The following is a 24,567-nucleotide window of genomic DNA, read 5'->3' as shown; positions in this document are numbered from 1 at the left end:
CTCCAGCTAGTTACGTACGGTCCTGATCATATAAGCTTAATCCAAAGTTGGGATTGAGGAATAAAATTTACAGAACAGTTTTTGCCCTACAGCTACAATGAAACCCAAAATTATAGGTTGAAAACGTCTACTAGTCATGGGTAGGCTATGTATAAAGTACACAAGATGTCAAATATTGCCTGCCTAATTCATCTGCATCTCTGGTAAATTTCGGACCAAAATTTATTTAAACACTTTCTGAACATAAAAAATAGTAGGATAAACTAAATTTATAGCTTAAAAACGCCCACGGCAAGGAGAGCAGCATAAAATTGCATAATTAGATCATTACAGTTGGCTAATATAAAATAGAGAGAAACAATGAAGACTACTGAGTACTGTACAAGGGGAGTTATATCCCTTGGTAGTTCTTGAACAAAGAAAGGAAGATAAAACGCTGAAATAACAAAATATCAACATTCAGTGATTGATATTGGGTGATATCTTGAAATTTCCATGTATTCTTTTATGATAGAAGTACTTTAGACATAAAATCATCTGGATAGGTATAAGTAATATATTTTGATTTGGAATCAGCAAATGTCAAGGACTGAAAGGGTGGATTCACATTATTATGGTTTAAAAAAAATCACATTTCCACGCACAATACTTCTACTATAGAGTAGAATAGATCTTGAGTCTTGACCGATCTGGAAAATATCTTTCTAGGGTTAGGGTTAGGGCTATGTTTTCAATTTACATGTCACACGTACAAATTGAAGCAGTAAAAACGATGGATTGTGGGTAAAACTTTTGTTATAAGCGGCCGAGGAATATTGTTAACAGCAATTGATGGCGAGCGCAAAGCTGCTATTACTATTTTGTTCATAATACTATAAGATAAGCTGTCAATGAAACAAACATTAAGAAAACATAGTTTGAGGATTATAGTTTTTTTTATTTGATCAATAACACATTTAAATGCATTATTAGCATACAAACAGTTATTTCTTTCAACTTCAAATTTTCCGATATATTGATATCGATATTGCCGAAATGGTTGCTGATATCGATATTCAAAATAGGTATCAATTGCCAGCCCTAATTACAGTTTGTATTAAAATAATTCATTTTATCACAAATAGTGAAGACTGGACCACTAAAAAAATAGTTACTGTAACCGAACAGTTTTTCTTTGTGGTAATGCATTTCACATTTTTGAAGCAATATTTCTTATAATGTACAAGATGTCTTGACACCACCCAGACTGAAAGCTCCCCAAGTATCGCGCTGCGTTTAACTCCGCCTATCACTTCCCTTATAAGGAAGTGTTACTACGCTAGACTACTACGAGAGAATATATTGGAATTCACTGAGATGTCAATGACAGGAATCATGTGTCTTTAGTCTTTGAAATCGAAACTAGAATTAGACTTTGTCCAAAATAGATGAATGCTGTAACTGTGATAAATCATTAAGTAGCAAACAAGATACTAAAAGTTTATATGGACATGAAATCCATATATGGAAAGTGACATATAATCACGTCAGACGGAGTGCGCACCCTACTTCTGGCTGGACGGACATTTTAAGTTGGATAGGAGAGAAATGTCGCGTAGCAGTTAAGTTTTATCAAATCACATAATTATGTTGTAAGGCTTCACCTTTATTTCAATGGGAATTGGTTTGTTATATGTTAAGCTAGAGAGTGAGAGAGAGAGAGAGAGAGAGAGAGAAAGATGGGGTTTAACTCCACTCAACAGAAAGATGGGGTTTAACTCCACTCAAAACAAACTAGGTCATTTTGGGACTAACATATGGTTCAATTTTATTTCAATTATTAGCTTGTGCATAGGGGTCTTTAGCAGTGGGAGTAAACCAGAGGACCCGGACTAAACCTACGAAGTTGGACAGACAACCTTAGTCTTTGTCATGTACAACTGGACGAGGAATCGAAACCACGCCAGTTGACTCAATGACAGACCTTATTATACAGCACGCACGCAGCCATGCACTTACCATTCGGCAATCCACTACGCTTCAAAAATAAGAATAACTGTTCTGTAAGATAAGATTAAAATTTCAGTGTTCCACTTTTCACTATTTGTAACATAATTCCTTATTTCCATGCAAACTTTGATGATATGTGTTGAGAATTTTTCATTTGAAGCTATTTTTACTTGCACAAAGCCTCGAATAGTGTATCAAGTGTAGCGGCGTACAAGAGAAGTATGCCTGCTGCAGTATTGCAGCTAATGTACAGTTGTATGTTGTAGTTAGAATAAGATTACGTTTAAACACAATTTCTTTTATTTTTGATACCCCTACCTTCGTTCCTGCAGGTGATCCTACAAATTGCCCCAGTCAGATGAATTATAAACACAGTTTTGCCCAATGCACTAATTAAACTGTCTAAACAGTTCTATTATAAAGGTTTTTTTAAACCATCTTTTAGCACTTTACTTGCATGTGTTAATAGTTGTAATTTTGTTTAGTTTGTGGATGGAAATAAATTCGCTTGTATAATAATGTACCTGTATGCCCACATCGGTCTTCATTAGCCCTTTCAGAGCAGAACAGTAGGACATTAAACCCCATTTCATACATGTATGCACACACTGGTAATGAGAATTTTCCTGGTCAATGCAGTGAGGTAGATTGTTCAGCTCTGAATATAAGTTCTTGTTACCCGTTCAGCTCTGAATGTAAGTTCTCATTACACGAGTTCAGAGCTGAACAAGGAGGTAGAATGAAGAAAGTGGTTCTCCATAATCCTTCAAATTATCTTGTTCTCCTTTGAAGTCTGTTGTGTCAACTTTTGGGGTCCTCCTGTATTTTTGTTCTGTTTTTGGGTCTTTTTTATCCAATTATTTTAAAAACCTAAATCAAATTATGTTTAGATGGCTGAAAACCGTTATATAGTTGGCTATGCCAAATTGGGAACATCAAGTTGCAAGAAATGTAAACAGAAGATAGAAAAGGGAGCCATGAGAATTGGTAAAGTTGTGTCCAATCCATTTAGTGAAGATGGAGGGGACATGAAACAGTGGTTTCACCCAGCATGTATTTTTGAAACATTTGTACGAGCTAGAGCTACCACAAAAAAGATTGAAGATCCTGATGATTTGGAAGATTTTAAAGATCTGAAAGATGAAGATAAAGACATGATTAAACAGATTATTAAAGGTATTACTATTATTAAATAGAAACAGCATTTTTTTTAAATCAATAATTAAATTTACACAGATATTTATTTTACTTATGTGTTCCTATACATTCACTTTTTAGATTTAAAAGGTCAAGCATTAATTACAGTTAACCTACACCACAAATATCACAAGTGACTGATAAACTTTGTTGACAATGAATAGTTTCACTTGTAGGACAGATTTTTTGTCCCCCGCCTTTCGAAGAAAGCAGGGGACTATTAAAATGGGTTCGTCCGTCTGTCTGTCTGTGCGTTACACTTTTTCGGACACAATAACTCACTTTCTAATTGAGCTAGAATGTTCAAACTTGGTATAAGTGTTTATTAGGTCAATGTCTTGATGGAGTTTGAAGATGAGCATTGTCAGATTAGGGTAAGCAGAGATAAGCGATTTGATTGGTTGATGCTTTGGGACAAGATAACTTTAATTCTAATTAAGTGAGAGTGATGAAACTTGGTGAATAGTTTCATTACATCAATACCTTGACTAAGTTCAATAATGAGCATTTTCTGCCCAGGGTAAGCAGAGTGATAAGCAATTTGATTAGCCAAGACTTTGGAACACAATAACTCTCCTTCTAATTGAGCTAGAATGTTGAAACTTGGTGTAGGTGTTTATTAGGTCAATACCTTGATGGAATTCGAGTATGAGCATTGTCTGCTTAGGATAAGCAGAGATAAGCAATTTGATTGGTTGATGCTTTGGGACACAATAACTTTAGTTCTAATTAAGTGAGAGTGATGAAACTTGGTGTATAGTTTTATTACATCAATACCTTGACTAAGTTTGATAATAAGCATTTTCTGCTCAGAGTAAACAGAGAGATAAGCAATTTGATTGGTCAAGACTTTGTAACACACCTACTCTCATTCTATTTGAGTTAGAATGTTCACACTTGGCGTAGGTGTCTATTAGGTGAATGACTTGATGGAGTTCGAAGATGAAAATTTTCTGCTTAGGGTAAGCAGAGATAAGCAATTTGATGGGTTGATGCTTTGGGACATGATAACTTTAGTTCTAATTAAGTGAGAGTGAGGACACATGGTGTTTAGCTTTATTACATCAATACCTTGACTAAGTTTGATGATGAGCATTTTCTGCTGCTCAAAAGTAAGTAATTTGATTGGTGAAGACTTTAGAACACAATAACTCTCCTTATTGAGCTAGAATGTTCAAACTTGGTGTAGGCATTCACGTGTAGGCATTCATTAGGTGAATGCCTTGATGGAGTTCAATGATGAACATTGTCTGCTTACGGTAAGCAGAGATAAGCAATCTGATTGGATGATGCTTTGGGGCACGATAACTTTATTTTTTTTAAGTGAGAATGATGAAACGCCGAGTATAGATTCATTATATCATTGCCTTGACTAAGTTCAATGATGAGAATTTTCTGTTTAGACTAAGGAGGGATAAGCAATTTGATTGGTCAAGACTTTGGAATATAACAACTCTGCTTTTAATTGAGGTAGAATGTTTAAACTTGATGTAGATGTTCATTAGGTGAATGTCTTGACTGAGTTCAATGATTAACATTTCAAGCTAAAGCTAAGCAATTTCATTGGTCGGTGCTTTGGGACAAGATAACTTTGATTCTATCTGATAGAGAGCGATTAAACTTAGTGTATAGTTTCATTGCTATATAGTTTTGAAAAAAATAAAAGTGCGATTAATTAATATGTGTCATCTATTTATTTTGGGATTTCGGCGGGGGACATCAGCCTCACTGTTGGCTTGTTCTTTCTTATAAGAGTAAGGGCGAGAGAAATGGGGTTTAACGTCCACTCAACACAAACTAGGTCATTTCGGGACTAACACATGGTTCAATTTTATTTCAATAATTTGCTTGTGCGTAGGGGTCTTTAGCAGTGGGAGGAAACCGGAGGACCCGGAGAAAACCAACAACAGGCAACCCTACCCCTTGTCACGTACAACCAGGGAATCAAAACCCCACCAGTTGACTCAATGACAGACCGCATGATACAGCGCCCACATGCTAACCATTCGGCCATCCAACCCCCCTTCTTTCTTATATATTTCTAGCCTGGTAATGTAAAATATTATGACAGGGAGATTTCTTGTCAGATTGTACCAATAAAGTAATGATATTGGTCTAATTTGCTGCAGATCAGCCTTCTAAATGATAGCTATAGATAGCTTATTATTTCGTTAATATTTTCAGACTTTCAAGCTAAAGCTGGCACAAAAGCTAAGACCCCGGTGAAAAGAAAACCACCAGCTCAAGGTAAACTGCCCTTTTCACCAACTAAAACAAACACCACATCTAAAGCAACAACATCAACTGATCATACAGGTATGTATTCCATTATCTATACTTTTGACAGTCTCAAAATTGTCTTGAAATAAAATTTAACATTTTAAGTGTAATAAGAAATGATTTGGATCAAATTTAACATAACTATTTACTAAATTGTTAAAACTGAATGAATTTATGTGTCGGGCGTTACTTAGTTGAATTTATTTACTGTTCACTAACATTATTTTTAATGTTTCTTTTTGTTCTTTCTTTTATTGAAACACACATCACATTGTGCTATCTCAATCATCAGGGCAAATTCTTTTCACTAATAAACCATATTTTTGTCCCCCGCCTTTCGATAAAGCAGGGGACTATTAAAATGGGTCTGTCCATCCGTCTGTCACACTTTGTGGGACGACAATCTAACTTTAATTGAAAATGTTACTTCATAAAAGCAAGTGTACAGATACAATCGATTGTGTGTTCTGCTGTCAACACAGTAAGCAAATGAAACAAGCTGGCTTACACTTAATTTAAAGAGTACATAAAATGGTCAAATCAGAATCATATGTACTTGAAGCCAGTATTATAAACACTTTACCCAATTGCTCCTTTTTCCATAAATTTACCATGTATGAAGTATTACAGAAAGAGTGGGTTGCTTTTATAAATTATTTCAATCCTGATTTGTCAACTACTACGGGCAAGGTAAAGGGACATGATTTTGTCACAACACTGGCCCTTGGATACAAAAGTCAAAAATAAAATACTTTACTCACAGACCATTTTTGTCCCCCAACATTTGAAGAAAGCAGGGGACTATTAAATCTAATTGAGGTAGAATGTTCAAACTTGGTATAGGTGTTTATTAGGTGAATGCCTTGATGGAGTTCGAAGTTAGGCTTAGCAGAGATAAGCAATTTGATTGGTTGGTGCTTTGGGGCACTAAAAATTGGTTCTAATTAAGTGAGAGTGATGAAACTTGGTGTAGTTTCATTACATCAATACCTTGACTAAGTTCGATAATGAGCATTTTTGGCTTTCAGTAGCAGAGCGATAAGCAATTTGATTGGTCAAGACTTTGGTTGGAGCTCGACAACTTTGATTCTAATTGAGTGATAGTGGTGAAACTTTGTGTATAGTTACATTACATCGATCAATACCTTAACAAAGTTTGATGATGAGAATTATCTGCTTACGCAAAGTAGAGACTTGAATCTGATTGGTTGAGACTTTGGAACACAATAACTCTCCTTCTAATTCATTAGGTGACTGACTCCAATGATTAACTTTAAGCCAATCAGATCTCAGAAATTTCATTGGTCGATTCTTTGGGACAAGATAACTTCAATTCTATCTTATGGAGAGTGATGAAACTTCACGTATAGGTGATAATCAATTTGGTGGCTCGATACTTTTGAAAAAAATAGATATGCGATTAATTAAAGGACAATATTGGTGTCAGTCATTATTACATATGTGATAGAACTGGTTAAATACATTCCAAATATAATTTTGACACAGAGATCATTGCTACAGGAGATGTGTAACAAGCACGGGAAGAGACGCCAAACATGACAAACACGAGTTGTCCTTCTATATAACTGACTGAACTAACGAGCGGTAACAGACAAACGATCCAATTTCATTTCACTGATAATTCCGTTGAAGTTGAAAAGTTATTATATGGGACGGTAAGAGGGTATCTCACAATTCAAAATTAGAATTGGCTGTCACTAGATAAGGGACACGAGAAAAAGTAGAAAAATCCTGTGCATTCCCCCGTTTTTATTCATTCTGTTCTTAATAAAACATGGTAATGCACGGACTTTTTCTAATTTGTTCGTTATCTTTTATCTACTGACAGCCAATTCTTTTTTTGAATTGTCAGATATCCTCTCATCGTCTCATATAACAACTTTTCATCTTCAACGGAATTATCAGTGAAATGAAATTCGATCGTTTGTATGTTACCGCTCATTACTTCAGTCAGTTATATAGAAGGACCACTCATGTTTGACGTCACTTCCCGTTTCTTCACATGCTTGTTACACATCTCTCGTAGCAATGATCTCTGTGTTAAAATTATATTTGGGATGTATTTAACGAGCTTTATCACATATTTTATAATGACTGACACCAATATTGTCCTTTAATATGTGTCATCTATTTATTTTGGGATTTCGGCAGGGGACATCATCTTCACTGTTGGCTTGTTTTCTTACTTACAGCAAAGCCATCAACTAGTAAAATAAAAGATGAAATTGATGATAATCCTGATGATTCACCGGAAGCAGAGAAAGACAATTCATTTCGACAATTTCGAAGATTATGTGCTGAAATAGCTGAGGAAAACAGTTATCTTGGTAAAACAAAGATTGTGTCGGATTATATTTGTAAAGGAAACAGTGGAGGTATTATATATCATCTCATTAACATTTCATTCTCAGAATTTGATTTATGTGATGGCAGGATAGGCATATATTATTATTTATGAAAAAAACATAGATCTTCCATTTCAGCAATTAAAGGGAAACGACTGCAGGTTATAATCTTTGAATTTTAGCTTAATTGTCTGTTGAAAGACTATTTAACACCGATGATGCACATTAATCACACACAGACCTTGTGGAAATGTTATAGGACTGTCCCATGGTACACAGTGTGTACTATACACACAGATTAAATTGAAAACAGATGCTTATGATGTATTATATTTGGTAAACTGATTAACAAAAGCAATGTGGTAAATATTTCTATAAATATTTTGAAATGAATAGTTTGTGTTTTGTTATTTTTAGATGGTTTTAAAGGAAGTTTATATTTGTTGATAAAGTTGTTATTACCTGGTGTTGTTAAATCTGTTTATAATCTCAACAATAAACAACTTGTTAAATTATTCAGTCAGGTAAATAAACTAATGGATTGCATACACCACACTTACCTTGGCACAAAGTCTACAGAAAATGAACTAAAAATACTCTCATGATTCTAAAATAATGACATTTATGTTGCCATGAAGTTTTAAATTTGTAATACTTAAAATTACTAAAGTATGACTTCAGTTAAATACAGAATGATGCAGATCATATATCTGTTATTATTAGACAAGGATTATATATACCTGTTGAAGGTCTGTCAGTAATATTTTAAGACAAAAACAAATATCATTGTGCATTATAATTAATTCCCACATAAAGAAAAAATTTAATTCCTTTTATTTAAGATTTTTGGAAGTCCTTTAACAGAAATGGTTGAAGACCTAGACAAGGTAAGTTTTTAAAGATTGTCTTTCAATAATTGGTGAATTCATGAACATACTGATATTATTTCTTATATCATTTGTGTTAATTCTTTTTGTTCACTTTTCAGCTTTTATATACAATACATTAAAGGGGCATTATGGGAGATTAGATAAAGAGCTACATTTCTCGCTATAATAGTTTACAAATAGATAACGTGAATAGAATACCGATATGCTGAAAATTTCAGTCAAATTGCTCCACACTGAACCGAGATATTAGCGATTGAATTTTCGGCCTAACCTCGATCACCATTACTAGAGTTGGTACGATAAAAAAAACCAAAGTCTCGATTATCCATTTTGACATCAAATCATACATTATAAAATGTATTCAAATCCAGTAAATATCGCAGGCTAGCGATGACATCGAGAGTTGATTATGGCCTGGACCAGTTAATTAGTGTCTAATTAATAATTTAGATAACATTTCAGGCCTAAAGAAAGACCTGCAATAGGCAGATTTAGCTAGTGCATAATGTATGTTTAACTGTGGGAACAATTATTTTATTTCAAAGGGAGATGTAGCTGAAACTATAAAAGATTATTTTGAACAGAGTTCTGTCCTAATTCCACTGAAGAAAAGTTCTCTTTCATTACAACAGGTAAAACAAATGTATGATTTAAGATGACAATTTTAAATGATAAATAATAATAAAATAATAATAATATGTCCATTTATATAGCACCAAATCCACAAATCGTGCTCATAGCGCATACAACTATACAAAAGTCTTTTGGCTCTTATGTTTGGGGGTTTTTTGGTCAATTTCTGTAGTGAGTTTTGAAAAGATGAGTTTTTAATCGAGATTTGAAGATTGATAAAGAAGTCACAAAACGGGGTTCAACTGGAAGTGCATTCCATCTTTCAGCGGCAGCAATAGCAAACGCTCTTTGTCCAACGGTAGCAAGTTTCCACTTTGGTACCACTAGCTGATTGAGATTTTCTGAACGCAACTGTCTTTTTGGAATATACCGTTGAATTAATTTGCAGAGGTAATCAGGAGCCTCTCCACTGACACACTGATGTGTTAGGCAAAGTACATTAAAGTCTAGCCGGACACTGACTGGTAACCACTGACCGTTTTGGAGAACTGGGGTTATGTGACAATGATATGGAGATCTTGTGACCATTCTTGCTGTGAGATTTTGGATTTGCTGAAGGCAATTTATTTGATTTTAGGGTAGGCCGGTGAGAAGACTATTACAATATTCTAGTCTAGTCTGATAGGAATGCTGTCTGTCTTTAATTTTTCATCTTCCTTCTGGTGTTATTTAAAGAGGAATTATCACTTTCAGAAATGTATTTTATTCTGAGTAGTAACAAATTCAAATAACTTTAGACCCAAGGACTGAATTACTTAGCATAAACAACTAGAAATTGAGAATTAAAATGTATGTATCTCAGTGAAGACTTGACACATTGACATCAAATTTTACAATTGTATTTTTATCCACTAGTGAAGACCTCCAATTAGCTAATTCCACTGTAATGTTATAACTATGCTATGTAAGGATTAACTGTATTTTACTTGAAGGTTGATTCAGTTTTAGAAGAATTGTCAAAAGTGACGAAAGAAGATGAACAACAAAAAATATTAACAAAAATAGCTAAAAGGTATATTTGTTTTTTCCCGTTATATGTGTGAAAGAACATTACCTTTTTGAATAAAGATGTTTTAAATACAAACATACATTTACAGCAACTACTTTTATCTATATCAACTTCCCAAATAAATGAGAAGTTGAAGGAAGAGTAAGCATACTTTATTTCATGTCTGTCTGGTGCCCGTTTTTTGGAACACGATAGAATGTAGAATGTTCAAACTTGGTGTATGTATAGATAATGAGGGTAAGCCGAGATAAGCAATTTGATTTGTCGATGATGTTTGACTTTGTTCGTTAATGAACATTTTCTACTCAGATTAAGCAGGATGAAAAGTAATTTATAAAAAGTTAGATGTGCTAGTAATAAATAAGTTCCATCTTTCTATTTAATGTTTAAAGGCTTGATGCTTCATTTGCATTTTCGCTAAAATATCAAATTTCTTACGGCTAAATCTACACTAAATATGTACTGAGAATGATTTTTTAACATTCAATGAATAAATGAAAATATCAATGGTAGATAATTTCCCGGCTTGGATTCAATGAGATTTATACTAGGTCCATCAGATTTCTCCACCACTTCTTGTTACATGCAAGCAGCATAGTTCGATGAAATTTCAATTTATCCTAACTTTTTAAATACTAAACACAATTGAACCATTTTTGGCCTGATATTCCTATTAGAGATTAAACTTTCATAATATTGCAGTTGGCAAGGGATTTCTGTAGCACTAAATGATGCATTAATTCTTTAAAGTCATAGGATTTTATTTTCATTTCCAGATGTACTTCAAATGATTTAAAAATGGTAGTTCGACTTATAAAACATGACTTACGAATTAATTCAGGTGCTAAACATATGTAAGTATGCATTTCTAACCAACTGCCATTCCACGGCTTCACTTGGTACCCAGTTTGACTTTGCACCTTCTTTTATTTAATGACAAAAAAGTGGCCTTAGTCTGGACATTTTTGCAAGTAAAATGGTAGACATAAGTTTATATACTATTTAATAGACATATACATAGTGTTCATACATATGGAAAATATGATAAAGAAGGTGAATGTGTTAATGTCATGAAAATGGTAATATAAAAGGGGATAATTTTTAATAGAATAAGGAAAGGAGGCATTATGGTACTTTTGGCACTTACTGCCATGCTTTGTCCAACAAATAATATTAGCAGATAGCCAAATTTAAGCAGTCGGTAAACTTGGTATTGTTTATAGTAGTTTATACTAAGATCAAAGTGACTGTGTGATTATTGACAAATTTATGTTCTTGGTTTAAATACAAGCATTTATAATAGCAATAATAAAAATATCTTTACTTCAACAAAAAAGAAGAAAAAAAACCCAGGGATCACAGCCTTGTGGTTGAGTGAGAATTAAGTGAATGTATTAATAGAAAATAATGTATCCCAACTATTATCAACAAATCTTGTATCGCAAATATAGGAAATAGAGTAATGGGTACTTGTTGATTTTAGATTAGATGGTTTGGATCCTAATGCTTATGAGGCTTTTCAAGCATCTCGTAATCTACGTGATGTAGTAGATCGGGTTTTAACAAATCATAAAGAAGCTGAAGAGAATGGTAAACCAGGTATTGTGAAGAAATTAAGTATAAAGGCCTGTTTAATGACACCTGTTTTACCTATGTTGGTAAGTATATTTTTCATAGGTTTTATCACCTAATTGCTGGCATCTACTGATTCACATTCCTCTGCTTGTTGCTTTCTGTTGTGGATATTTTTCTTACAGAGAATTGTCAATTTTAACAATATAAATGTAGTTGATTATTATTGCACATGTTTGTAGCCAATAGACACATATTCACGAACCTACAGCTAGAATCATCTAATTATCAAAACTCCAGCATTTTAACTGGAGTTTACTGAACTCTTGAAAACCACAAAGTATAAAGATCGAAATGCATATGTTGCTCTGAAACTGTTTCAGATTTGGAACTGTGTATAATATTTTCACACATATTACACCTATATTATAGGGTAAGGCTCAGGTGTAATATGTGCGAAAATGACTTTTGTAATAATTCTTAAACATCTTTATCTCAGCGATGAATTAGTAGGTCTCTCTTTTGACTTTTGAATACAATATAATGCTAAAATTCCATGCTTCTTAATACTAGTGTAGATTTTCAAAGTGCTAATAACTGAAGTTTACTCAGTTCCATGTGGTTGATAATAGATTTGATATTTCTTTGTTTTATTATTTAGGCTGAAGCATGTCGATCAGTAGAACAAGCTATGAGGAAATGTCCCAATGGTTTTTATGCTGAAATCAAGTATGATGGAGAAAGAGTGCAGGTTCACAAAAAAGGAGATGAATTCCGTTATTTTAGTCGTAGTTTAAAACCAGTGTTAGCACACAAAGTATGTACTTTAGTAAACAAATATTTAAGAACAGGCTGTCAAAACGTAAAAAAAAGAGACAAATTTGAGGTTGATAATAAGATTATTTTTGGTACCCTCCGATGATATTAGCAGTCTCATTATCTGGAATAATAACTAGATTCTTCTGGATTTCAATCATTGTATTTCAGTGAGAATCTTGAGGATTTATTTTCAATATCCATTCTCACTTGTTGCATTCACAACTGCAGAGCTGTCTTACTGAGCAAGTCATGGATTACTTTTTCTTTGACATATCAACACTTTTCTTGCGGACTGAACAACATTTTCTGTGCCAAATTACAATTGGGTAACAAAGCTTTAACAACCAATCAATTACCACGTAACAAATTAGAACAGGATTAACAAGAGTCCTAAATATTTTTATATAATAGAAAGTCTGAGTGACGACCAGAACTAAATATGTCACCAAGTTTATTTCAACAAAAAGTAGAAAACACACACACAAAGTGAGTGACAAATGAAACTAAATAGTTACTGGTGTTTAAATAGAATTGGTCAGAACACTACAGACATAATTTATACAGCAGGGTTGAGTGTAAATAAAAGATCTTACTTTCAAAATGACCTAAAATGAGTGTTGGCAATAATGCATTTGAAACATCAAACTCTTAATATATTACATTGCCAATCATAAAGATTCTTGTGCCATCATTCTGTAAAAAAATATTCTTTCAAATATATTATGATTTCAGGTTGCTCATTTTAAGGATTTTATTCCTAAAGCATTTCCAACAGGTAATGATCTGATATTAGATGCTGAAGTTTTATTGGTTGATACTAACACGGGAAATCCTTTACCATTTGGTACACTGGGAGTACATAAGGTAGGACACATTTTATCTATAATTCAGCTTTGCATTGCAAAGCCATTATCATTAAGTATATTATTGGTCATCTATTTGACCCAAAGAAGTTATATTCATCTGAATATATGCTATTTCTAATGACAAAAAAAAGTAATTGACGTATATAGCATAATATATTCACTGTTCGACAGCTTGGTGTGTTTTTGCTAGCATGTTCAGCCACTCCTTCCATAGTTAAAGTAATTGCTCCTGCATTAAAAGTTATATTCTTCAGAAGTATACATTTTCTAGTAAAGTATATGGTTTTTTGGGTACCTACTATGAATGTCTTTTTTGTCTCGACATCAATATACCTTCAATTTTTGACGAATAATGGACCAGTAATTTTGATTATGTAAGATAACTGTAAAGTGGTTTTGTATCTCAAAGTTTAATAAAGCCATATACATATTTCCATATCGACTAAACAAGACTTATTTATTTGTGAGATTTTGACAGACCTAAAGCAAATCCTTGAGGACTCGTGCAAAATATTTGCCAACATTATGAGTATTAAACCATGTCGATTTTCATGAACTAAACTCTCTTTATTGCAATAAAAAATAAAACTTGAAAGTTTGCTCACTATAAAAAAAAAACATGTTTTGAATCAGATGGTCAATTTTTGCAGATGGTCATTAGAAAAATTTTACTGACTGTTGCAGAAATTGATCAGTGTTTTTGAGAGATGTTAATTTAAAGTTACAATTTGGTTGTATTTCAGAAAGCTGCTTTTCAAGATGCTACTGTTTGTTTGTTTGTTTTTGATTGTTTACATATTAATGGTGAAAACTTAATGGAAAAGTAAGTTTTTATATGCCCACATTTTCATGTGAACGTATATTGTCGTCGCCTCTGTCCATCCCTCCGGACATCCGTCCACAGTTTGTTTGTGGACACTCTACAGGTCACAGTTCTTATCCGATTCTGATGAAACTTGAAATATAGGTTTATCTCAAAAAGATTTTATTCCTTTCAATATTAGCATGTATTGGATCAAAACCTCATGTTGTACAAAAATCACATTTTTAGCTTGTGGACACTCTGGAGGTCACAGTATTTATCCGATTTAGATGAAACTTGAAATGTATAACCCAAAGATCTTTGTTCCTTTCGCTATTCGCGTATATCAGAGTCTATCTTCCTGGATTGTAGCTCCTGATTGTACGAAAAAAAAAGTTTTTAGCTTGTGGATTTCTAGAAGTCACAATTTTTATCCGATTTTAAAAACCATTTATATATATCACCATTACACCATGGTAAAGGTTGAGTTCAAATTTTGTAATAATCGGAACGAAACTGCCTGACAAAATGGCCATCCTTGTACGCAATAGTGTAAAAGTATGTAATACCAAGGTTCTGGACCCGCTAATGGTCACAATTTTTATCCGATTTTGATGATGAAACTTAAAATATACTTTTATATCGCGAAGATCTCAGTTCCCGTATATTCACACATATCGGACCTTAACTTCCCGGAATAAGGCCCCTGATTGTACGAAAAATGGCTTCTTTTATTTAGCTTGTTCTCTGTCCATCTCTTGCAAAATGTGGGCGTATCTTACATGGCAACCACTTGTTTTGTATTCTACACAACAAACACAATATAGGGCACTGTGGCAGTTGAGCAGTCAGGAAATTAGACTCTTTGACTAGAATATTGAATGGGCATATTTCAGAAACATTTGTTGTGGGATATAAAAAACTATGGTCTATTTGTGTAAATAATAATAATGTAGTATGTTGGTTATGTAATGTCACTTTCACAATAGTGATATCGCAGACAAATTCTATGCAAAGCAGAAACTTGCTCCTGTATATTAGAATATGATTTTGCAAATAATAAAAATGTCTACTTATATGGTGCCTAACTCCACTCATAGAGCATACAATTATATAGGCTTCACAACTGGTACTATATATACAGTTTAAATAGTAGTTCAATTAATTATAATACTGTTCAAAAAGACAACTTTTACAACCATCACTAATATGGACAGCTGTTGCACAACGAAAATATAGGTGAATAATTGGTCTTCGAAAAATGACAAACAAACATTTGTTTGGTCCTCATTTGTGATTTTCTTATATTTCAATTTGTTTTTATTAGTGTTGGCTTTTATATACTGGTAATAACATTTAGTGGACCCTAAAATTATATGGCAACTATTTCTCTTTAGAACTCTTAAGGAAAGAAGAAGAGTATTACAAGAAAATATGACAGAAGTTAAAAATCGAGTAAAATTTTCAGAATATCAACATATAACTGTGAGTATTGTACATGATCAAACTTTGGCAAATAGAATGACATGTTTATGTTGTTATATTTAATACCAAAACAATCTATCAGCAATGACAAGGTTAGAACATCTGATACCACTTCTCAGCAGGGGATATTTAAATATGTCTGTCCGTCCATCCGTCCGTCTGTCTGTCACACTTTTTGGGACACAATAACTCTCCTTCTGATTGAGCTAGAATGTTCAAACTTGGTGTAGATGTTTATTAGGTCAATGCCTTGATGGAGTTCGAAGATGAGCATTTTCTGCTTAGGGTAAGCAGAAATAAGCAGTTTGATTGATGCTTTGGGACACGATAACTTTAGTTCTAATCAAGTGAGAATGATGAAACTTGGTGTATAGTTTCATTACATCAGTGCCTTGACAAAGTTCGATAATGATCATTTTCTGTTCAATGCAAACAGAGCGATAAGCAATTTGATTGGTTGAGACTTTGGAACACAATAACTCTCCTTCAAATTGAGGTAGAGTGTTCAAACCTGGTGTAGGCGTTCATTTTCTGCCTAGAGATAAGCTATTTGATTGGTTCATGCTTTGGGACACCATAACTTTGGTTCTAATTAAGTGAGAGTGATGAAACTTGGTGTATAGTTTTATCACATCAATACCTTGATTAAGTTTGATGATGAGCATTTTTTGCTCAGGGTAAGCAGAGCGATAAGCAATTTGATTTGTTGAGACTTTGGAACATATAATAACTCTCTTTCTAATTGAGGTAGAATGTTCAAACTTGGTGTAGACATTCATTAGATGAATGTCTTGACTGAGTTAAATCATTAACAATTCCCGCAATGGCAAAGCAGAGCTAAGCAATTCCATTAGTCGATGCTTTGGGACAAGATAACTTTGATTCTAACTGATGGAGAGTGACGAAACTTAGTGTATAGTTGATAATCAGTTTGATTGCTTTATACTTTTGAAAAAGATAAATATTCAATTAATTAATATGTGTCATCTATTTATTTTGAGTTTTTGGCGGGGGAACATCCGCCTCACTGTTGGCTTGTTGATATATATATGTATTATAATCTGTCAACTGTTAATTTATATGTTTTATATTTGCCACACAATTTTGTTTTTAAACTTGAGATTTATCTTCAGCATAGACAATTTTTCTGCTTGAGGGACATATAAAAGGGCCAGACAAGCCCCCATCTATGTTTGATATGTCTTAAAAGATTATTGTAATGTTTTACAGAAAGTGGTACATCTGCAGGAATTAATGGATAAAGTATTTCAAGAGGGATTAGAAGGATTAGTACTTAAAGATGTCAATGTAAGTTAGAAATACTTATTTTACCCCGCGGCAGCGGGAAGTAACATCAGATAGACACTAGCACAATGGCCTGGCCCAGTTGTATAGCTTGGGATAAATTAAAATGGAACACTCCAAGGAGTAAAGAGCATACAGTTAAAGGAAATCTGTTTAGCTAATCACCACGATCATACATACATGACCATTTTATGATGAATGTGTATGGCTGCGAGCTGATCATTCAGACTTTCATATTCCTCCATTGTCAAATATGAACTATAAACATAATGACCTTGTGTGACTCACAATGTACTGTGGACATCACAGAAACCACCCGGGGTACAAGCATCATAGGATCAGTCAGAAGTGTTTAAATGTTTTTTTTGAATATTATCTATTGTCAACAGAGTTTATATGAACCTGGTAAAAGACATTGGTTAAAAGTGAAGAAAGATTATTTACATGAAGGTAGTATGGCAGATTCAGCTGATCTGGTTGTATTAGGTGCTTATTATGGTACAGGCAATAAAGGTCAGTTAAAACATCATTTTATATAAACATTTTCTGTATTTCAAGTGAACAAAAATAAGACCTGGAATGGTAATTTATAGTCAATTTAAAGATTAAAATAATTTTTTTAGATTAGACGCCGTTTAGGTCTTAAACTTTAGACAGACATAAACTACATTACGATTGATCATTTTAATAATTATTTGCCAATATGCTATTTGATTAGTCAACAATTATATTAAAAAATAAATATCATATTTTCTTTTGGCTGTAGAATGTTTATAAAGGGCTGATAACAAAAAATGTGCTGCAGACAAAATCGGTATCTACATTTAAAGATACATTATGGGAGATTCGATAACGAGTTGGCAGTTCTCACTATAATAGTAATAGTTAAAAACTAGATAACGTAAAGGCAATTTGCTCAAAATTTCTTTCAAATTGATCCACTATAAACCGAAAACTAAGCGAATGAAATTTCTGCCTAGCCTCGGTCATCATTACTAAAGTCAGTACGATAAACAGCATAGTCTCAATTATCTATTTAATCGTTTAATCGAGAAGGAAAGTTATGCAGTAAATCGGCTCATAATCCACTTCAGATCGCAGGCTATCGATGCCATCTAGAGTTGATTATGGTCTGGATAGGTTAATTAATGTCTAATTAATAATTTAGATAACATTTCAGGCCTAAAGAAAGACCTGCAGTAGACAGATTTAGCTCTTGCATAATGTATGTTTAAATAGACATAGATGTATTGTTATAAATGTGAACATTATTTCCATGTGGTTTAAAGATGCATTATATAAGGTCTAAATATACCTATTGCAGGTCTTTCCTTTGGTCTCAAATGTTATGTAAATTATTAGACATTTATTAGCTTGACAAAACTATAATAAACTCTCTAGATTATTGGATGCTCGCGATTTTCAATGGACTAATCGTCGTTTATTATCGTGGCAATGACAATCAAGACTTTGCTGTTCTCCAAACAGCAAAAACTTTGCTCAGAGTGAAGTAATTTGACTGAAACTTTCAATATATTCATTTTTCATTATCTATTTTTAAACTATTATAGAATGAACTGTTAGTTTTATATCTAAATCTTACCTAATGCATCTTTAATGTTTATATTACTACTGTTATTTCCAGGTGGTTTAATGTCTATATTTCTACTGGGTGTTTATGACCCAAAGAGTAAAAAATGGTGTACTGTAACTAAAATAGGAAATGGTCTAGATGATAAAACTTTGGAAAGATTACAAACAGAATTAGATATGGTTAAAATTAGTAAAGATGTGGCACGTGTTCCTGGTTGGTTAAATATAAAGAAAACTGTTGTACCAGATTTTGTTGTGGCCGATCCGAAGACTGCCCCTGTGTGGGAAATTATTGGTGCAGAATTTAGTAAAGCTGAAATCCATACAGCTGATGGAATCTCTATCAGATTTCCAAGGGTACAAAAAATACGAGATGACAAAAATTGGGAGAATGCAACTGATTTACCTAGGTTAAAGGTGACTTGAAGATTTTAATATGTATTGTTTTCACATAACGGTAGCTAACACATTTTGGTTGTACAGAAACTATATGCTCAGTGCAGGGGAATATTGCTCAAGGTAATATAATGGCAATCCCTTATATTGTATATTTATAGCTGTTGCAGAATGACTCAATCTGTTATAACCGATTGCACATACATTATAATGGGTGACACAAAATATCATTATTATGTGTACAGTGGATTATAGCAAATTGCAGAATACATATACCGGTAATAGATAACACAATGCATTATTTCACTAAAGAACAGTCTTTGTATGAAAACTGAAACAGGCATTTTTAAATAGATTAAATAGATTAGAACGGTTCAGACATATTTTGATTTAATCTAAAAATCGAGGAGCGAGACTTAGCTTCGAACAACCAGTACAGTGGTTGAAATTATTGCACACGTCTTGTCAAACCTTCAAAGGCTAATATCTTAGCTCGTAATAGAGTAATTTGAATGATATTTTTAAATTATTCATTTCACATGATACTATTGTAGCAAGAATCATGGCTAGCTCTTTATCTAAATCTTATATAATGTATCTTTAAAGAAGTTAGTACCATAAAATCTATTTTATTTAAACAAATTCAGTGTGGAATTGCAATGACGCTCCTACTCATCATTTCATAGAAAAATGTAAAGAAAAGACATTAAATATATAATTATGTACTGTTTTGTAGAAACTATTTGATAAATCTAAAGAGAAGACAGACATAGGTGGTACAGGTAAATTAATGAAACAGAATGCTAGTACTAGTAGTAATGGTAGTAATATAAAGATTGAGATAGATGATGAAGATTCTAACCACAGTAATATCACACTATCAACACCAGTTAAAACACCAAGTAAACGTCGAATTGATAGCTCTGAGTCAGTTGTTACACCAGCTAAAAAGGTGAAAATTAAACACTCATATTTTTGTTGACAGAAAGATAAAGACACGTTTGTTTTTTGACCATATATAAGTTTATTTTGATATAATCTTGTTCATATCTAATTTTTTGATGAATTTTAAAACTGAAATGAACTAAACCAGGGGCCCTGTACACAGGTTTTCAAAAAGTTATGTGAGTTACTCAAGTTGTTACTTAAAGACATCGACAGGGAAGGGACATTTTGCCCACACATTAGAATCATTGATACTTAAAACATACAAAGTAATAAGTGGTTTTCTGTTGATATTTATTTGGCATGCTTTGTAATGACATCAATATTGACTTTTATAAAAGGGGAAAACTCATCATCATTGAGTTCATCATTATGTCTCTTTAATATGGTGAAAAGAGTTTTTAATTGGTTTTGTTAATAAAGTTAAAGTTTTGTGTACAATATGAATAAATTGCAATTCATGTATATTAATATAGATCAAAGCGGAATGTATGTATGGTGCCAGTTGCTATCAGACAAGTCCATCTCATAAAGCTAATTATGATCATAAAAGTTCCACCAAGCCTACCACAAGTAATGGTAGTAATAGTGTAAGTATCTCTAATCTCCACCACTACTACAATGGTATTAATAGTATGATATATCTGATCACCACCACTACTACAATGGTATTAATAGTATGATATATCTGATCACCACATATACAACAAGTAATGGTAGTAATAGTATGATATATCTGATCACCACATATACAACAAGTAATGTGATCACCACATATACAACAGGTTATGGTAATAATGTATAATGTATCAAGTCAACACCACACATACTCAACTTATCTAAATTTAAAATGACCCATTGTTTTATACCTAATTGATTACTGAGTCATTTTCAGAATTTTATTTTTGTTTTCTTTCAGAAATTACCAGATGTTTTTAAAGGATGTAAGATTATTCTACCCCCAGAAATTAGTAAATATAAAGAACTGAGACGTTTTATTATAGCGTATCCTTTACTTATAAGAATAGTAATGTTATAGGTTTGCAAATACACAAATGTATTGAATATTTTAAATATTAGAAACTATATTGATGAAATAGGACTTATTTCCAAACTTTGTATTTAATGCATTTATAGCTACCATATTTTGTCTTTTAAATACTATCGATAACTACCTTAGCTTGGACTTTGCATTTTGCCACATTTCAGCAGGTTATATACATGCAAACATTTTTTTTTGTGTTTAAAGATACATGCTAGAATAATACAGTGTTACAGTTTGAGTAAAGTTTGTATTACTGCAATCTGATGCACATTGGACACTTTTATTGTCCCCCGCCTTTCGAAGAAAGCAGGGGACTATTAAAATCTGTCTGTCTGTCTGTCTGTCTGTCCGTCCGTCCGTCCGTCCGTCCGTCCGTCCGTCCGTCCGTCCGTACACTTTTTGGGACACAATAACTCTCTTTCTAATTAACCTAGAATGTTCAAACTTGGTGTAGGTGTTTATTAGGTCAATTTCAATGCCTTGATGGAGTTCGAAGATGAGCATTTTCGGCTTAGGGTAAGCAGAGATAAGCAATTTGATTGGTTGATGCTTTGGGACACGATAACTTTAGTTCTAATTAAGTGAGAGAGACGAAACTTGGTGTATAGTTTCATTACATAAATACCTTGACTAAGTTCGATGATGAGCATTTTTGCTCAGGGTAAGTAGAGCGATAAGCAATTTGATTGGTCGAGACTTTGGAACACAATAACCCTCCTTCTAATTGAGCTAGAATGTTCAAACTTGGTGTAGGTTTCTATTAGGTCAATGCCTTGATGGAGTGTGAAGATAAGCATTTTCTGCTTAGGGTAAGCAAAAATAAGCAATTTGATTGGTTGATGCTTTGGGACACGATAACTTTAGTTCCAATTAAATGAGAGTGATGAAACTTGGTGTATAGTTTCATTAAATCAATATCTTGACTAAGTTCGATGATGAGCATTTTCTGCTCAGGGTAAGCAGAGCGATAAGCAATTTGATTGGCCGAGACTTTGGAACACAATAGCTCTCCTTCTAATTAAGCTTGAATGTTCAAACTTAGTGTAGGGGTTTATGAGGTCAATGCCTAGATGAACTGCGAAGATCAGCATTTTCTGCTTAGGGTAAGCAGAGATAAGCAATTTGATTGGTTGATGCTTTGGAACACGATAACTTTAGTTCTAATTAAGTGAGAGTGATGAAAATTTGTGTATAGTTTCATTACATCAATACCTTGACTAAGTTCGATGATGAGAATTTTCTGCTTAGGCTAACGAGCAATAAGCATTTTGATTGGTCAAGACTTTGGAACATAACAACTCTTCTTCTAATTGAGATAGAATGATTAAACTTGATGTAGATGTTCGTCTTGACTGAGTTCAATGATTAACATATCAAGCTAAAGCTAAGCAGAGATAAGCAATTTCCTGCTTTGGAACAAGATTCTATCTAATAGAGAGTGATGAAACTTAGTGTATAGTTGATAATCAGTTTGATTGCTTGATACTTTGGAAAAAAATAGATATGCGATTAATTAATATGTGTCATCTATTTATTTGGGGATTTCGACGGGGGACATCAGCCTCAATGTTGGCTTGTTATTTATTACTTACAATGTCATGTGTTATGTTTGTACTAATAAAAGGTGTCGCTTTTAATTCGAATTCACATCTTCAATGCATTGTTTCTATTATTTTTATTATTTATTTGTCAGATAAATGAATATTTTTCCCAACAATTTGTATTTATATACAGGAAAACTCCCAAATGATTTAGTTTATCAATATGCTCCTTTAACTAAAATCAATAGATATGATGGTGATATATTACCAGTGTATGAGAAACACATAGCAACTCATATAATATTAAATAATAATGAAACGGTAAGGTTTTAAATTATAAATCAACATAAGTAGTGTTATTAAATCAGTAATTAGAGTTAAATAAATAATTTATTGTCGTACAGAGTAGCTGTTATCATTATCCATCCTAGTATTAGATGCAGATATACTTACACAATGTAGTGAAATGGGTCTCTATAGTCGTAATTTCTACTTACATACACCTGTCTTATAATATTGAACATTGTGTTTATTATCAATTCAACATATTTTTCAGGTTAATGGAAAAAGTAAAGCAAAAGTTGTAAAAGTCAACTGGTTGTGGTCATGTATAAAGAAAAAGACATTAGTTTCAACAGACAAATATTTATCAACGTGATAAATGCTTGGAAAAATTATTTCTTCACATACATCATAAATTTTCTGAGATCACCTTCATTTATCTGAACAGTACCAATGGGCATAGGTCTCTTAGATGGCATATCCCCAAAGCCCAAACACCAAGCCTATACCAAAACCCAGAGACCTTATAACATAGTAATTTGTAAAGAAACATTTGATCAAAAATTGGAGCAGATTGTAGTAGCTTTGATAAGGTGACATAGACCAGGCCTGGGGTAATGGTTATTGATCACATTGCTAAAGATGAGAAAGTAATTGTAATGATCAAATGGTAATATAATTAATTACATTGGCAATGTAATGGCCCAAGCCCTGTTGTGGAAGTATATTTTTTGTCATCTGCATCGGCCGGTCCTTCCAACTTTTCTTGTGAATACTCATTAAGTCGTTGGGAAGGATAATGACAGGATGATGTCTAAAAACTCAGTATTAAAGTTCAGTTGGGTTGAATACAGAACCATATGAAAATGTAAGCGATAGGATTTTATAAAACTTGGCGGTATTGGTCATTTGTGCCTGTTAAATTCTTTTTATTACAAATTGCCCATTTATCCTGTTCAAATTTATGAAATCTTGTGGATGCGAGAAAAATCAGAATTCAAGACTGAATGTTTAAAATTTCTATATATTTGCTCATTGTGGTGCAAGAAATTTTCAGATTTTAAATTTGAAATATGTTTTGCAAGTTATCTCAATCAGTACTGTACAAACTTTTTAAAAGAAATGTAATTTTAAATAAATATCTGTCAAATGCAATGTTAAATAGAAATCTGTCAAATGTAATGTTAAATAAATATCTGTCGAATGCAATGTTAAATAGAAATCTGTCAAATGTAATGTTAAATAAATATCTGTCAAATGCAATGTTAAATAGAAATCTGTCAAATGTAATGTTAAATAAATATCTGTCAAATGCAATGTTAAATAGAAATCTGTCAAATGTAATGTTAAATAAATATATGTCGAATGCAATATTAAATAGAAATCTGTCAAATGTAATTTTAAATAAATATCTGTCAAATGCAATGTTAACAGTTGTCATGCAGACTTTTCGACACGAAAAATCTTGTTTTTAGCTTGTGGACACATTGGAGGTCACAATTTTGATCCAATTTTGATGAAACTTAAAATGTATGTTTATAACCCAAAGATC

At 32.8% G+C, this 24,567-nt stretch overlaps 1 protein-coding gene across 1 annotated transcript; it reads left to right on the top strand.

Annotated features, from left to right (window-relative positions):
* The first annotated feature begins 415 nt into the window (after positions 1–415).
* On the top strand, positions 416–24,295 carry LOC126826698 (DNA ligase 3). Its single transcript, XM_050555711.2, has 22 exons — positions 416–545; positions 2,880–3,165; positions 5,371–5,502; positions 7,680–7,862; positions 8,250–8,356; positions 8,675–8,719; positions 9,268–9,354; positions 10,288–10,367; positions 11,141–11,218; positions 11,848–12,022; positions 12,598–12,753; positions 13,488–13,619; positions 14,365–14,444; positions 15,821–15,908; positions 17,139–17,216; positions 17,603–17,726; positions 18,859–19,223; positions 19,939–20,154; positions 20,624–20,737; positions 21,067–21,152; positions 22,982–23,054; positions 23,290–24,295. The coding sequence occupies exons 2-22, from the start codon at positions 2,880–2,882 to the stop codon at positions 23,389–23,391; spliced, it is 2,787 nt and encodes a 928-aa protein (XP_050411668.1). The 5' UTR covers positions 416–545; the 3' UTR covers positions 23,392–24,295.
* Positions 24,296–24,567: the final 272 nt, after the last annotated feature.

This window comes from Patella vulgata, chromosome 7 (genome assembly GCF_932274485.2).
Source record: "Patella vulgata chromosome 7, xgPatVulg1.2, whole genome shotgun sequence".
Classification (NCBI taxonomy): domain Eukaryota; kingdom Metazoa; phylum Mollusca; class Gastropoda; family Patellidae; genus Patella; species Patella vulgata.
This window is presented reverse-complemented; position numbering and strand designations above follow the sequence as displayed.

What these genes read in the sequence shown, in the direction of transcription:
- LOC126826698 (XM_050555711.2), top strand. Translation starts at nt 2,880, where the DNA reads ATGGCTGAAAACCGTTATATAGTTGGCTATGCCAAATTGGGAACATCA. An exon ending in GATTAAACAGATTATTAAAG is followed by an intron (nt 3,166 to 5,370) that starts GTATTACTATTA and finishes TAATATTTTCAG; the next exon opens with ACTTTCAAGCTAAAGCTGGC. An exon ending in TATTAAATAATAATGAAACG is followed by an intron (nt 23,055 to 23,289) that starts GTAAGGTTTTAA and finishes CATATTTTTCAG; the next exon opens with GTTAATGGAAAAAGTAAAGC.